The 12,299-nt window shown below is 38.0% G+C and overlaps 1 protein-coding gene across 1 annotated transcript in view; it reads left to right on the top strand.

Annotated features, from left to right (window-relative positions):
* Positions 1-652: 652 nt before the first annotated feature.
* The window catches only part of EFCAB13 (EF-hand calcium binding domain 13), a 111,872-nt gene continuing 100,225 nt past the window's right edge, over positions 653-12,299 (top strand). Inside the window, 2 exon segments of the mRNA XM_044938846.2 lie at positions 653-1,102; positions 5,063-5,223. Coding sequence (XP_044794781.2) covers positions 1,073-1,102; positions 5,063-5,223 — 191 coding nt within the window. The 5' untranslated portion in view covers positions 653-1,072.

The following is a 12,299-nucleotide window of genomic DNA, read 5'->3' as shown; positions in this document are numbered from 1 at the left end:
ATTGAACTTTCTGCTTTTCATGCCATTCAAATTTGGATTTCTCTACTTGATGAAAGTGAAAGAGGAGACTGAAAAATTTGGCTTAAAGCTCAACATTCAGAAAATTAAGATCATGGCATCTGGTCCCATCACTTCATGGGAAATAGATGGGGAAACAGTGGAAACAGTGTCAGACTTTATTTTTGGGGCTCCAAAATCACTGTAGATAGTGATTGCAGCCATGAAATTAAAAGACACTTACTCCTTGGAAGGAAAGTCATGCCCAACCTAGATAGCATATTCAAAAGCAGAGACATTACTTTGCCAACAAAGGTCCGTCTAGTCAAGGCTATGGTTTTTCCAGTGGTCATGTATGGATGTGAGAGTTGGACTGTGAAGACAGCTGAGTGCCGAAGAATTGATGCTTTTGAACTGTGGTGTTGGAGAAGACTCTTGAGAGTCCCTTGGACTGCAAGGAGATCCAACCAGTCCATTCTAAAGGAGATCAGTCCTGGGTGTTCGTTGGAAGGACTGATGCTAGCTGAAACTCCAATACTTTGGCCACCTGATGCGAAGAATTGACTCATTAGAAAAGACCCTGAGGCTGGGAGGGATGGAGGGCAGGAGGAGAAGGGGATGACAGAGGATGAGACTGTGGGATGGCATCACCGACTCGATGGACATGAGTTTGAGTGAACTCTGGGAGTTGGTGATGGACAAGGAGGCCTGGCGTGCTGCAATTCATGGGGTCGCAAAGAGTTGGACACGACTGAGCGACTGAACTGAACTGAGCTCCTCCTTATACCACAAAGTTAAGAGATTGGATGATCTCCTGTGATTTATGATATATTATCTGCTTTTTCTAGCTTTTGTATATGTATCTGAGTTAGGAAATGTCTATTAGGTTTTGTGCTATAAGTGAGTATTACATTGGAATAATAGCTTCAGGTAGTTTACTTACATCTCCTAAACAAGGATATGATTTTTTATTTTTCTTTTTTTGGCAGGAAATCATTTTGTGCTACTGTTCATTCATACTTGTTCATCAAGTTCTTTGAGTCTTCAAGGGCAGAATTTACCTCTAAACAGAAAGATGGAAACTAAAGGTCATTTATTTTGCCAGGTATTTTCCAAAACGGTTTGTAAAGATTCCTTCCTTTTATTCCTTAAAAATTTGTTTAAATTACTTCACATCTATAATCAGTAAGCAGATTCATAGCAACATAGTCATAGTCATATGCTTAAAAACTGAGGTGACTTTTGAACTGTTTTAGTGGAAATATATTGAACTCTCATCGCAGCAACCCATGTAGTATCAAGAGATCTGAAATGTATGATAAAACTAATTTGGGGGGGAAAGGACAGACACAATTTTTCTGGAGACCAAAGGATTTAAACCTATGTGAGAGATTGTAAACAATGTAATTAATAACACGGCAGTCTAACCAAAAGCTAAAAGATAATTTAAAACATGGGGCTTCGCTGGTGGCTCAGTGGTAAAGAATCTGCCTGCCAAAGCAGGAGATGCAGATTTGACCCCTGGGTAGGGGAGATCCCCTGGAGCAGGAAATTGCAACCCACTCCAGTATTCTTGCCTGGAAGATTCCACAGACAGAGGAGCCTGGTGGGCTACAGTCCACGGAGTCGCAAAAGAGTCAAATGTGACTTAGGCACTAAACAACAACAACAATTTAAAAGATACCAAGTGTCTCTAGTCTTCTTATCTGTGATTCGGGGGATATTCTAATCTACTGGCCAGTATCATGTCAATAAAAAACCAAATCTGGACTTATTATTGAAAGACTTTGTCCAAAGGGATTATTATAAGGGAGGAAAGAGACTACGAAATAGAAGGAGGGGGGACTAACTGAAATAGGGACCACAAGATCTGCAAGCATCCCAAGGACTAGGCAAAAATTTTCCTTTTTAAGTTTTATTTTATTATTTAAAAATGTTATTGTGTATTGGAGTATAGTTGATTGATGTTCTATTAGTTTCAGGTGTACAACAAAGTGATTAAAAGAATGTTCTTTTATTGAGAGTGTGAACAAGGCTAGGTGCTAGAGGTAAAGAATCCACCTGCCAATGCAGGAGAATCAGGTTTAATCCCTGGGTTGGGAAGGGGATCCCTGGAGAAGGAAATGGCAGCCTTCCCCAGTATTCTTGCCTGGAAAATTACATGGACAGAGGAACCTGGCAGGCTACAGTCCATGGAGTCACAAACAGTTTGACACTACTGAGTGAGCACGAAGAAAGCTAGGAAGAATTGGTTATGGGGAAATGGGATGATAGAGTAGCATGATCAGATAAAGATCAGAGAAAGGGGCCATCCTGTTCTCTAGAGGGTCTGCCTGCTCACTGGCTCAGGGTGGTGGTGGTGGTGGTGTTCATTCGCTCAGTTGTATCCAACTCTTTGTGACCCCATGGACTGCAGCATGCCAGGCTTCCCTGTCCTTCACCATCTCCCAGAGCTTGTTCAGACTCATGTCCATTGAGTCGGTGATGCCATCCAACCATCTCATCCTCTGTCGAGATGCTTCAGGGTGAGGGTAGGCCAAAATTCAGGGGCTTGGAGGAAGTAGAGAAGCTTAACCAAACCTTGCTTAGTAAGTGTTTTGTCCTGATAAATTTTGGGGGATAAGACAGTTCAGCTAATCATTTATGAGGCAAAGAAAGAAAAATTTGAAGATGTTTGGCCTTGTCATAGGTAAATGAGGGGTAAATGAGGGGTATGTGGTAAGTCTTATCTAAATCATTTGAGGAAGGGTGGTTCTTTGCAGCCAGCTGTTATCCAGAGCACAAAGGAGTGAGGGAATTCTTTTAAACTTCACTTTTTTCAGAAGCACAAGGCTCAGGTGAAATTTAACATTGTCAATTGAGAGTCTTAATCTTTTAAATTTATTGTCTTAGTGCATGTACCTATACAGTAATCCAAAATATAATTTCAGAACTTCTTGCTCATTACTGAAGGGTGGATATGTCTAGACTTTTAGGCTCAGATGGTAAAGGATCTGCCTGTAATGTGGGAGACATTACATTCAATCTTTGAGTAGGGAAGATCCCCTGGAGAAGGAAATGGCAACCCACTCCAGTATTCTTGCCTGGAGAATTCCATGGACAGAGGAGCCTGGTGGGCTACAGGACAGTCCGTGTGGTTGAAAAGAGTCAGACACAACTGAGCGACTAACATTTCACTTTGGCTAATTACTGAGACATGTAATATATACATTGTTGATGGTTCCCTTGTAAACTGATTTTGAAGATAAATTCTTAAATATTAAAAATTAATAATATTAAAATATCATACCAGTTTATTTCTTTAAGCTATATAGTTTGTATTTTACAGGTGGTTCACCTTTAACAGTAACGTTTTAGAGATTCTTTTCTTCCTCTGTTAAAGTTTCTACTCACTATCTCTTTCAGTTCATCCGAACTTTGATAACAGATTTTTGTTCCCCTCCATCTTAAAATTTTTTTTTAATTAATTTCTGGCTATGCTGGGTCTTCATTGCTGCCTGAGGGCTTCCCCTAGCTGTGGCGAGCAGGGGCTACTCTCCAGTTGTGGTGTGCAGGTTTCTCGTTACAGTGCTTCTGTTGTGGAGCATGCGCTCTAGGCGCTCAGGCTCGGTGGTTGTAGCACGTGGGCTCGAGTGTGGAGGCTTCAGTAGTTGTGGCACACAGGTTTAGTTGCCCTGTGGCATATGGTATCTTCCCAGACCAGGGATTGAAACCATGTCCCCTGCCCTGGCAGGCAGAACCCATATCCCCACACTGAACCGCCAGGGAAGTGCTAGAATTGTTTCTTGGTGTTGTACATTCTATGGGATTGGACAAATGTGTGATGACGTGTAGCCACTATTAAAATGTTATATAGAGTATTAATAGTTTCATTGCCCTAAAATCCTCTGTGCTTTGCCCTATTTATCTCTTCTCCCCCAACCTACTCCCACTAGCAACCACTGATCTTTTCATTGTCCCCAAAGTTTTGCCTTTTCCATAACGTCATATAGTTGGAATCATACAGTTATGTAGCTTTTACAGATTGGCTGCTTTCACTTAGAAGTATACATTTAAGATTCCGCCATGTCTTTTCATGGCTTGCTAGCTCATTTCTTTTTAGCACTGAATAGTATTCCATGATCTGAGTGTACCACAGTTTATCTATCCTTTGATGTACTGAAGAACATCTTAGTTTCTTTTACAAGTTTTGGCCATTATGAACAAAGCTATAAATGTCTATGTTCAGGATTTTGTGTGGGTATACGTTTTCACTCCTCAGGGTAAATATGGAAAAGTACAATTGCTGAATTCTATGGTAAGAGTATGTTTAGTTTTGTAAGACACTGTCAAATTGTCTTTCAAAATAGCTATGCCAATTTACATTCCCACCAGCAATGAATGGGAGTTCCTCTTGCTTCACATTCTTGTCATCACTTGGTATGGTCTATGTTTTTGATTTTGGCCATTCTGATAGATGTGCAGTGGTATCTTGATGTTTCAATTTGTGATTCCCTAATGACGTGATGTTGAACATCTTTTCATGTGCTTGTTTGCCATCTGTATATCTTCTTTGGTGAGGTGTCTGTTAAGAACTTTTGCCTATTTTTTAATTGAGTTATTCTTTTTGTTGTTGAGCTTTAAGAGTTCTTTGTATAGTTTTCAGTATACAAAATAAACATACTTTGAATACAGTCCCTTATCAGATATGTCTTTTGCAAATATTTTCTCCCAGCCTATGGCTTGTCCTTTCATCCTCTTGACAGTGTCTTTTGCAAAGCAGAAGTTTTAATTAATGAAGTTAAGTTTAATGGTGCCATAAGAACTAGATTCAGTGAGTGTTAGATATATTCATGAATGCTACACATTTGTAGCTGCATAGTGCACTAAGGAAAGTTGGAATCATTTAGAATATATATCTAATCCAGATTAATGCATTAATTAGCTCTTTTCAACAAAATTCTTTTTGGTAGCACCATTTTGGAGAGAGTATTGATCTAGAGTGAATGATTTGACTCAGAATATCATATTTAATTTATGTATGCAAAGAGAACATGGCTGACAGTGGTTTTTGATTGCTCTCCAGGGGGAAGAAAATACTGATTCATCAGATGATGACTGTAATTCTGTTGCAGCTGACTTATTATCAAGAGATATTGACAGCAAAAAGTACATCAAGTTTTCTAAAACAACAGAGAAGACAATTTCACCTGAAATTAGGGGTTTGAGCCCAGAACACACAAAAAAGTAAGTTGAACTGTGAACTTACTTAATTTAATTATACTTTTGCCAGTTTAAGAGAACCAAAAATGTAACTCATGTGCTCTTGTAATGTACTAAGTATAGAGGATCATGCATATTGCTGACCATTCTTTTAGGAGCATGGTTTTAATTCCTAATTAACTTCTCATATTTTTCTCACTTCTCTCACAGCCATGTGGAGGCCTATAAGCTATCATAGTTTTCCAGTAATGAGACCATTATCCACATATCTGTTTTCTTTTTTTTACAAAATTGTAATTTATTTAAATATATGGTGTGGTGATTTAATGTATGTATACATTGTGAAATGATTACCCCCATTGAATTAGTTAACACATTCATCACCTCACATATTTATATCATCATCATCATCATTATTATTTTGGTGAGAACAGAAGTTCTGATCTCAGCAAATTTTAGTTATACAGTACAGGATTACTAACTAGTCACCTTGTGACTTTTTAAAAAAAATAATGTATAAGTGACATAGCATTTGTCTTTCTGTTTGACTTATTTCACTTTGCATAATGCCATCAAGGTCCATCCATGTTATTTCCTTCTTTCTCATGGCTAAATGGTATTCCATTGTTTATATTTACCACATCTTCTTTATTTGGAGAAGGAAGTGGCAATCCACTCCAGTACTCTTGCCTGGAGAATTTCAAGGACAGAGGAGTCTGGCGGGCTATAGTCCATGGGATCTCAAAGAGTCGTACATGACTGTGCAACTAACTTTCACTTTCACTTTTCTTTAACTTTTTTTTCCCTTTATTTATTTTTTTAAATTTTATTTTATTTTTAAACTTTACAATATTGTATTGGTTTTGCCAAATATCGAAATGAATCCGCCACAGGTATACATGTGTTCCCCATCCTGAACCTTCCTCCCTCCTCCCTCCCCATACCATCCCTCTGGGTCGTCCCAGTGCACCAGCCCCAAGCATCCAGTATCGTGCATCGAACCTGGACTGGCGACTTGTTCCATATATGATATTATACGTATTTCAATGCCATTCTCCCAAATCATCCCACCCTCTCCCACTCCCACAGAGTCCAAAAGACTGTTCTATACATCAGTGTCTGTTTTGCTGTCTCGTACACAGGGTTATTGTTACCATCTTTTTAAATTCTATACATATGCGTTAGTATACTGTATTGGTGTTTTTCTTTCTGGCTTACTTCACTCTGTATAATAGGCTCCAGTTTCATCCACCTTATTAGAACTGATTCAAATGTATTCTTTTTAATGGCTGAGTAATACTCCATTGTGTATATGTACCACAGCTTTCTTATCCATTCATCTGTTGATGGGCATCTAGGTTGCTTCCATGTCCTGGCTATTATAAACAGTATCTTTAACTATTAATCTGTTGACAGACACTTATATAATTTTAATATCTTAGCTATTGTGGATAATACTGCAATGAACATGGGAATGCATATATCTCTTTGAGATCTTGTTTTCATTTCTTTTGGATATATACCCAGAAATAGAATTGTTAGATCATTTTATAGTTCTGTGTTTAATTTTTTTAAAATTTTATTTATTATTTATTTCTGTCTGTACTGGGTCTTCGTTGGTGCATGGGCTTTTCTCTAGTTGCAGTGTGTGGGTTTCTATTTAGAATGGCTTTTCTTGTTGTGGAACATGCATTCTAAAATATGTGGGCTTCAGTAGTTGTAGCACGTGGGCTCAGTGGTTGTGGTTCCCTGGCTCTAGAGCACAGGCTTAATAGTTGTGGCACATGAACTTAATTGCTCTGTGGCATGTGGGATCTTCCTGACCCAGGAATCAAACTCCTGTCTCCAGCATTGGCAGGCAGATTCTTTACTGCTGAGCCACCAGGGAAGCCCTGTGTTTAAATTTTTTTAAGGAACCTCTCCATACTGTTTTCTATAGTGACTGTACCAACTAATATTCCCACCAACAGTGTACAAGGTTCTCATTTATCCACATCCTTGCCAACTCTAGTTATCGCCTGTGATGACCATTCTAACAGGTGTGAGGTGATACCTCACAGTGATTTTGATGTTAATTTCCCTGATGATGAGTGATGTTGAGCACCTTTTCATGTATTTGTTGGTCATAGGTATGTCTTCTTTGGAGAAATATCTATTCAAGTCTTTGCCCATTTTTAATTGGGTCATTTCTTCATTTGCTTTTGGGTTATATGAGTTGCTTATGTATTTTGAACTCATCAGATATATGGTTTGCAAATATTTTCTCTCATTCCCTAGGTTACCTTTTCATTTTGCTAATATTTTCCTTTGCTGAGGAGAAACTTTTTAGTTTGATATAGTCCCACTTGTTTATTTTGCTTCTTTTGCTTTTGTTTTTGGTATCAATTAAAAAATCATTGCTAAGACTGATGTCAAAGACATTTGTTTTCTTCTAGGAGTTACCCAGTTTCTTTACCAAGATTGTTTTAGCTTTTTGAAGTCTTCTGTAGTTCCATACAGATTTTAGGATTGTTTGTTTTATTTCTGTGAAAAGTGGCATTGGAATTTGGATGAGAATTGCCTCAAATTCATAGTTCATTTTAGATAGTAATGACATTTTAACAATATTGGTACTTCCAAACCATGAACACAGAATATCTTGCTATTATTTGTAATCTTCTTCAATGTCTTTCATCAGTGTTTATAGTTTTCAGTGTACAGATCTTTCACCTCCTTGGTTAAATTTATTCCTAAGTGTTTCATTCCTTTTGATTACGTAAATAGGGTTGTTTTCTTTATTTCTCTTTCTGATACTTCATTGTTAGTGGATAGAAGTGCAATTGATTTTGTATATTAATTTTATATTTTGCAACTTTATTGAATTTGTGTGTTAGTTATAGCAGTTTTGTTTTTGATGGAGTCTTTAAGGTTTTTCTGTGTATAAAATCATGCTGTCTGAAAACACAATTTAACTTCCTTTTCTGATTTGAATATATTTCTTTTTTTTCTTGCCAAATTGCTCTGGCTAGGACTTCCAGTTAAATAAAAGTGGTGAGACAGGGCACTTTTGTCTTGTTTCTGATCTTAGAGCAAAAGCTTTCAACTTTTCACTTTCAACATCACAGTATGATGTTAGCTCTGGGCTTGTCATATATGGCTTTATTATGTTGAGGTACATTCCTTCTAAACCTATTTTGTTGAGAGTTTTTTTTTTATCATAAATGAATATTCAGTTTTGTCAAATTTCTACATCCATTGAGATGATCATGTAATTATTATCCTTCATTTTATTAATGTGGTTGTGTTAGGAAAAGCCTAAGTTCTGTTTATCTCCTTTACTTTCAGGCTACCACACTAACACTTCTGACACCAGATGTGTGGATTTCCCCCCCCACACCAAGAAATTCTGTGACACCAGCTGGGTATCCTACAATTTAACTCAATTCTGATGCCATCTCCCTGTAGATAGTGCCAGATCCCACAGGTTAAGGGTTCAGAGCCATGAGACTGCCCCACCCCCTTTTCATCTTACAGTCTCAAGTGGTAGGTCCTCAGGTTACTTCTGTCTGACTTGGCTATAAATCAGAGGTCCTTATGACCCCTCCTCAGGTTTGATTAATTTCTAGAACAGCTCAGAAAGCTCAGGGAAACACTTAACTTACATTTACCAGTTTATTAAAGTTTATTTAAAAAACGTGATCGAAGATACAGATGAATAGTCAGATAAAGAGATACATTGGAAGAGGTCTGGAGCATCTCAGATGAAGGAGCTCTGTCCTCATGGAGTTGGAGTGAATCATCTTCCCAGTATGTGGATATGTTCAAGAACCTATAAAGCTCTCCAGAAAGGGTAGAGGACTGTAAATGGAGTTAATAATTGATCATGCCTACATGGTGGAGGCCTCTAAAAAACTCCCAATAGTATGGAGTTCAGAGATCTTTCAGGTTGGTGAACACATCCACATACCAGAAAGGGTAATGCACCCTAACTCCATGGGAACTTAATTTCCTGCACCTATGATCCTTCAAGACCTTATCTTATATATCTCTTCATCTGGCTATTCATCTGTATCATTTTTTCATGTCCTTTAATAAACTAGTAAGCATATAAACTGTTCTGAGTTCTTGAGTCCCTCAAGCAAAATAATGAAACCTAAGGAATGGCTTGTGAGAACCTCTGATTTATAGCCAGTTGGTCAGAAGCACAGGTGAAAAATGGGCCTGCAGTTGATATCTGAGGTAGGGTGGGGCAGTCTTGTGGAACTGAGCCCTTACCCTGTGGAATCTGAAAGTATTTCCAGGTACTTAGTGTCAGGATTGAGTTAACTTATAGGACACTATCTGGTGTCACAGAGAATTGCTTGGTGGGGGCAAATCCCACACACATTTGGGGTCAGATGTGAGTATAATGGTAGTGTGAGAATAAAGGAAAAACAGAAGATTGATTTTTCCCTACATAGTTGTGTATCACATTTATTGATTTTCCTATCTTGAACCATCCTTGTGTCCTGGGAATAAATCCCATTGATCATGGTGTCTCATCTTTTTAATGTACAGTTGAATGTGGTTTACAGATACTTTATTGAGAGTTTTTGCATCTGTGTTCATCAGGAATATTAGCCTGATATTATTTTCTTGTAGTGTCCTTGTTTGGCTTTGACATTGGTAATGCATGCTCCATTGCTTCAGTTGTGTCCTACTCTTTGCGACCCTATGAATTGTAGCCTGCCAGGCTCCTCTGTCCATGGGATTTTCCAAGCAAGAATACTGGAGTGGGTTGTCATACCTTTCTCCAGGGAATCTTCCCTGACTTAGGGATCGAATCCACATCTCCAGCTTCTTCTGCATTGCAGATGGATTCTTTACTGCTGAGCCACTGGGGAAGCCCATTGGTAATGCTGTCTTCATAAAATGAGTTTGAAAGTATTCCCCCATCTTTAGTTTTTGGAAAGAGTTTGAGAAGAATTGGCATTAATTCTTCTTTAAATCTTTCATAGAATGCACGAGGAACACTAACTGATTCTGGACTTTGTTGAAAGGTTTTTGATTACTGATTTAATATCTTTACTAATAATTGGTCTGTTCAGATTTTGTACTTCTTCATAATTCAATCTTGGTAAGCTGTATTATTTTAGGAATTTATCTATTTCTTCTAGATTATCTAATTTATTGATATATAATTGTTCATAGTAGTTTCTTGTTCATAGTAGTTTCTTACGATCTTTACTATTTCTCTGTTATCAGTTGTGATACCTCCTTTTTCGTTTCTTATTTCACTTATTTGAATTTATCTCTCAGCAGCCCTAACCCCATTTTGTTTTTGATGTCACAGTTTACATCTTTTTATATTATATATCTATAAGCAAATTGTTATGGATATAATTATTAATACTTTTGTTGTTTAACATTTATACTAAAATTGTATGTGATTTACCTCCACCATTACAATAGAGGTACACCATTAGACACTGCGGATTTCCCAGGTGGCTCAGTGGTAAAGAATCCACTTGCCAGTGTAGGAGATGCAGGAGACCTGGGTTCAGTCCCTGGGTTGTGAAGATTCCCCGGAGGAGGAAATGGCAACCCACTACAGTATTCTTGCCTGGAGCATCCCATGGACAGAGGAGTCTGGTGGGCTACAGTCCATAGGGTTGCAAAGAGTCAGATGTGAATGAGTGACTGAAAGAAGTCAGAAAGTGAAGTCACTCAGTCATGTCTGACTCTTTGTGACCCCATGGACTGTAGCCCACCAGGCTCCTCCACCCATGGGACTTTCCAGGCAAGAGTACTGGAGTGGATTGCTATTTCCTTCTCCAGGGGATCTTCCCAACCCAGGGATCGAACCCGGGTCTCCTGCACTGTAGGCAGATGCTTTACCGTGTGAGCCACCAGGAAAGATGAGTGACTGAGTACATTACAATATTAGAATATTCTGAATTTGACTATATATATATATATATATATATGTATATTTACCTTTACCAGTAAAATTTATATTTTCATATGTTTTCATGGTACTAATTAGCATACTTTCTTATTAGCTTGCAGAACTCCGTTCAACATTTCTTATAAGGTCAGTCTAGTGGTGATGAACTCCTTCAGCTTCTGTTTGCCTATAAAATTCTTTATCTCTCCTTCAGTTCTGAATACAGCTTTTATGGGGTAGAGTATTCTTGTTTTTTTTTTTTTTTTTCAGCACTTTGAATATATCATCTCTCTCCTTCCTGGCCTGCAAGATTCTTGCTGACAAATTTGCTGATAATTATGTGGGAGTTCCCACTATTCCACTGAGTTAGAGGAAAAAGATGAGACAGTCATTTCTAGGGCACCACAATAAGGGGCTTCCCAGGTGCTGCTAGTGGTAAAGAATCTACCTGCCAATACAGGAGACCTAAGAGATGCAGGTTCAATCTCTGGGTTAGGATGGTCCCCTGGAGGAGGGCATGGCAACCCACTCCAGTATTTTTGCCTGGAGAATCCCATGGACAGAAAATCCTGGTGGGTTACAGTCCATAGGGTCGCAAAGAGTCAGATGTGACTGAGGTGATCTAGCATGCGTGCGCAGCACACCACAGTAAAGCTTGTTACCTAGGAAGAAATGGAACGTAGTAGGAGTGTTTCTTTCCTTTCTTTCATTAGTATTGTTTAAAATGGTTAATACCTGGGGAGACACAGTGCACCTAAGGAATGCAATATGAAACAAACGTTTTTAGTTATTTGTTATTTATATCAAATCATTCCTAGTCCCTAAAATATTTGAGTTATCCTGTAATTAAAATAACACAGTTATACTTTTAAAAATGATGAAACGTAAAAGGTGATGTAATGAGGTAGAAGTTATAATTATTCTAGCAATATGAAAATCAGTTTCAGTAAGGATATATAGAAGGGGATGGGGGATATAAAGCAGCAGTATGCTGTAGGTTGTGATTAATTCATGTGTCATGAAATCAACTTAAGAGGTAGCTACTAGTAGTTTTCTAAAAAGAAATTAGAATAGAATCGAAGACATTATAGTGCTTTTCATATAATAAGGATAAGTATTCTTTTGTGAAATTGTTTCATTTCTCTCTCTCTTTGTATATGGGTGTTACATGTCAATAGAAAATGTATTTTATACT

Source organism: Bubalus bubalis, chromosome 3 (genome assembly GCF_019923935.1).
Source record: "Bubalus bubalis isolate 160015118507 breed Murrah chromosome 3, NDDB_SH_1, whole genome shotgun sequence".
Taxonomy (NCBI): domain Eukaryota; kingdom Metazoa; phylum Chordata; class Mammalia; order Artiodactyla; family Bovidae; genus Bubalus; species Bubalus bubalis.
Note: the sequence above shows the minus strand (reverse complement) of the source record. Positions and strands in the feature narration are given on the sequence as shown.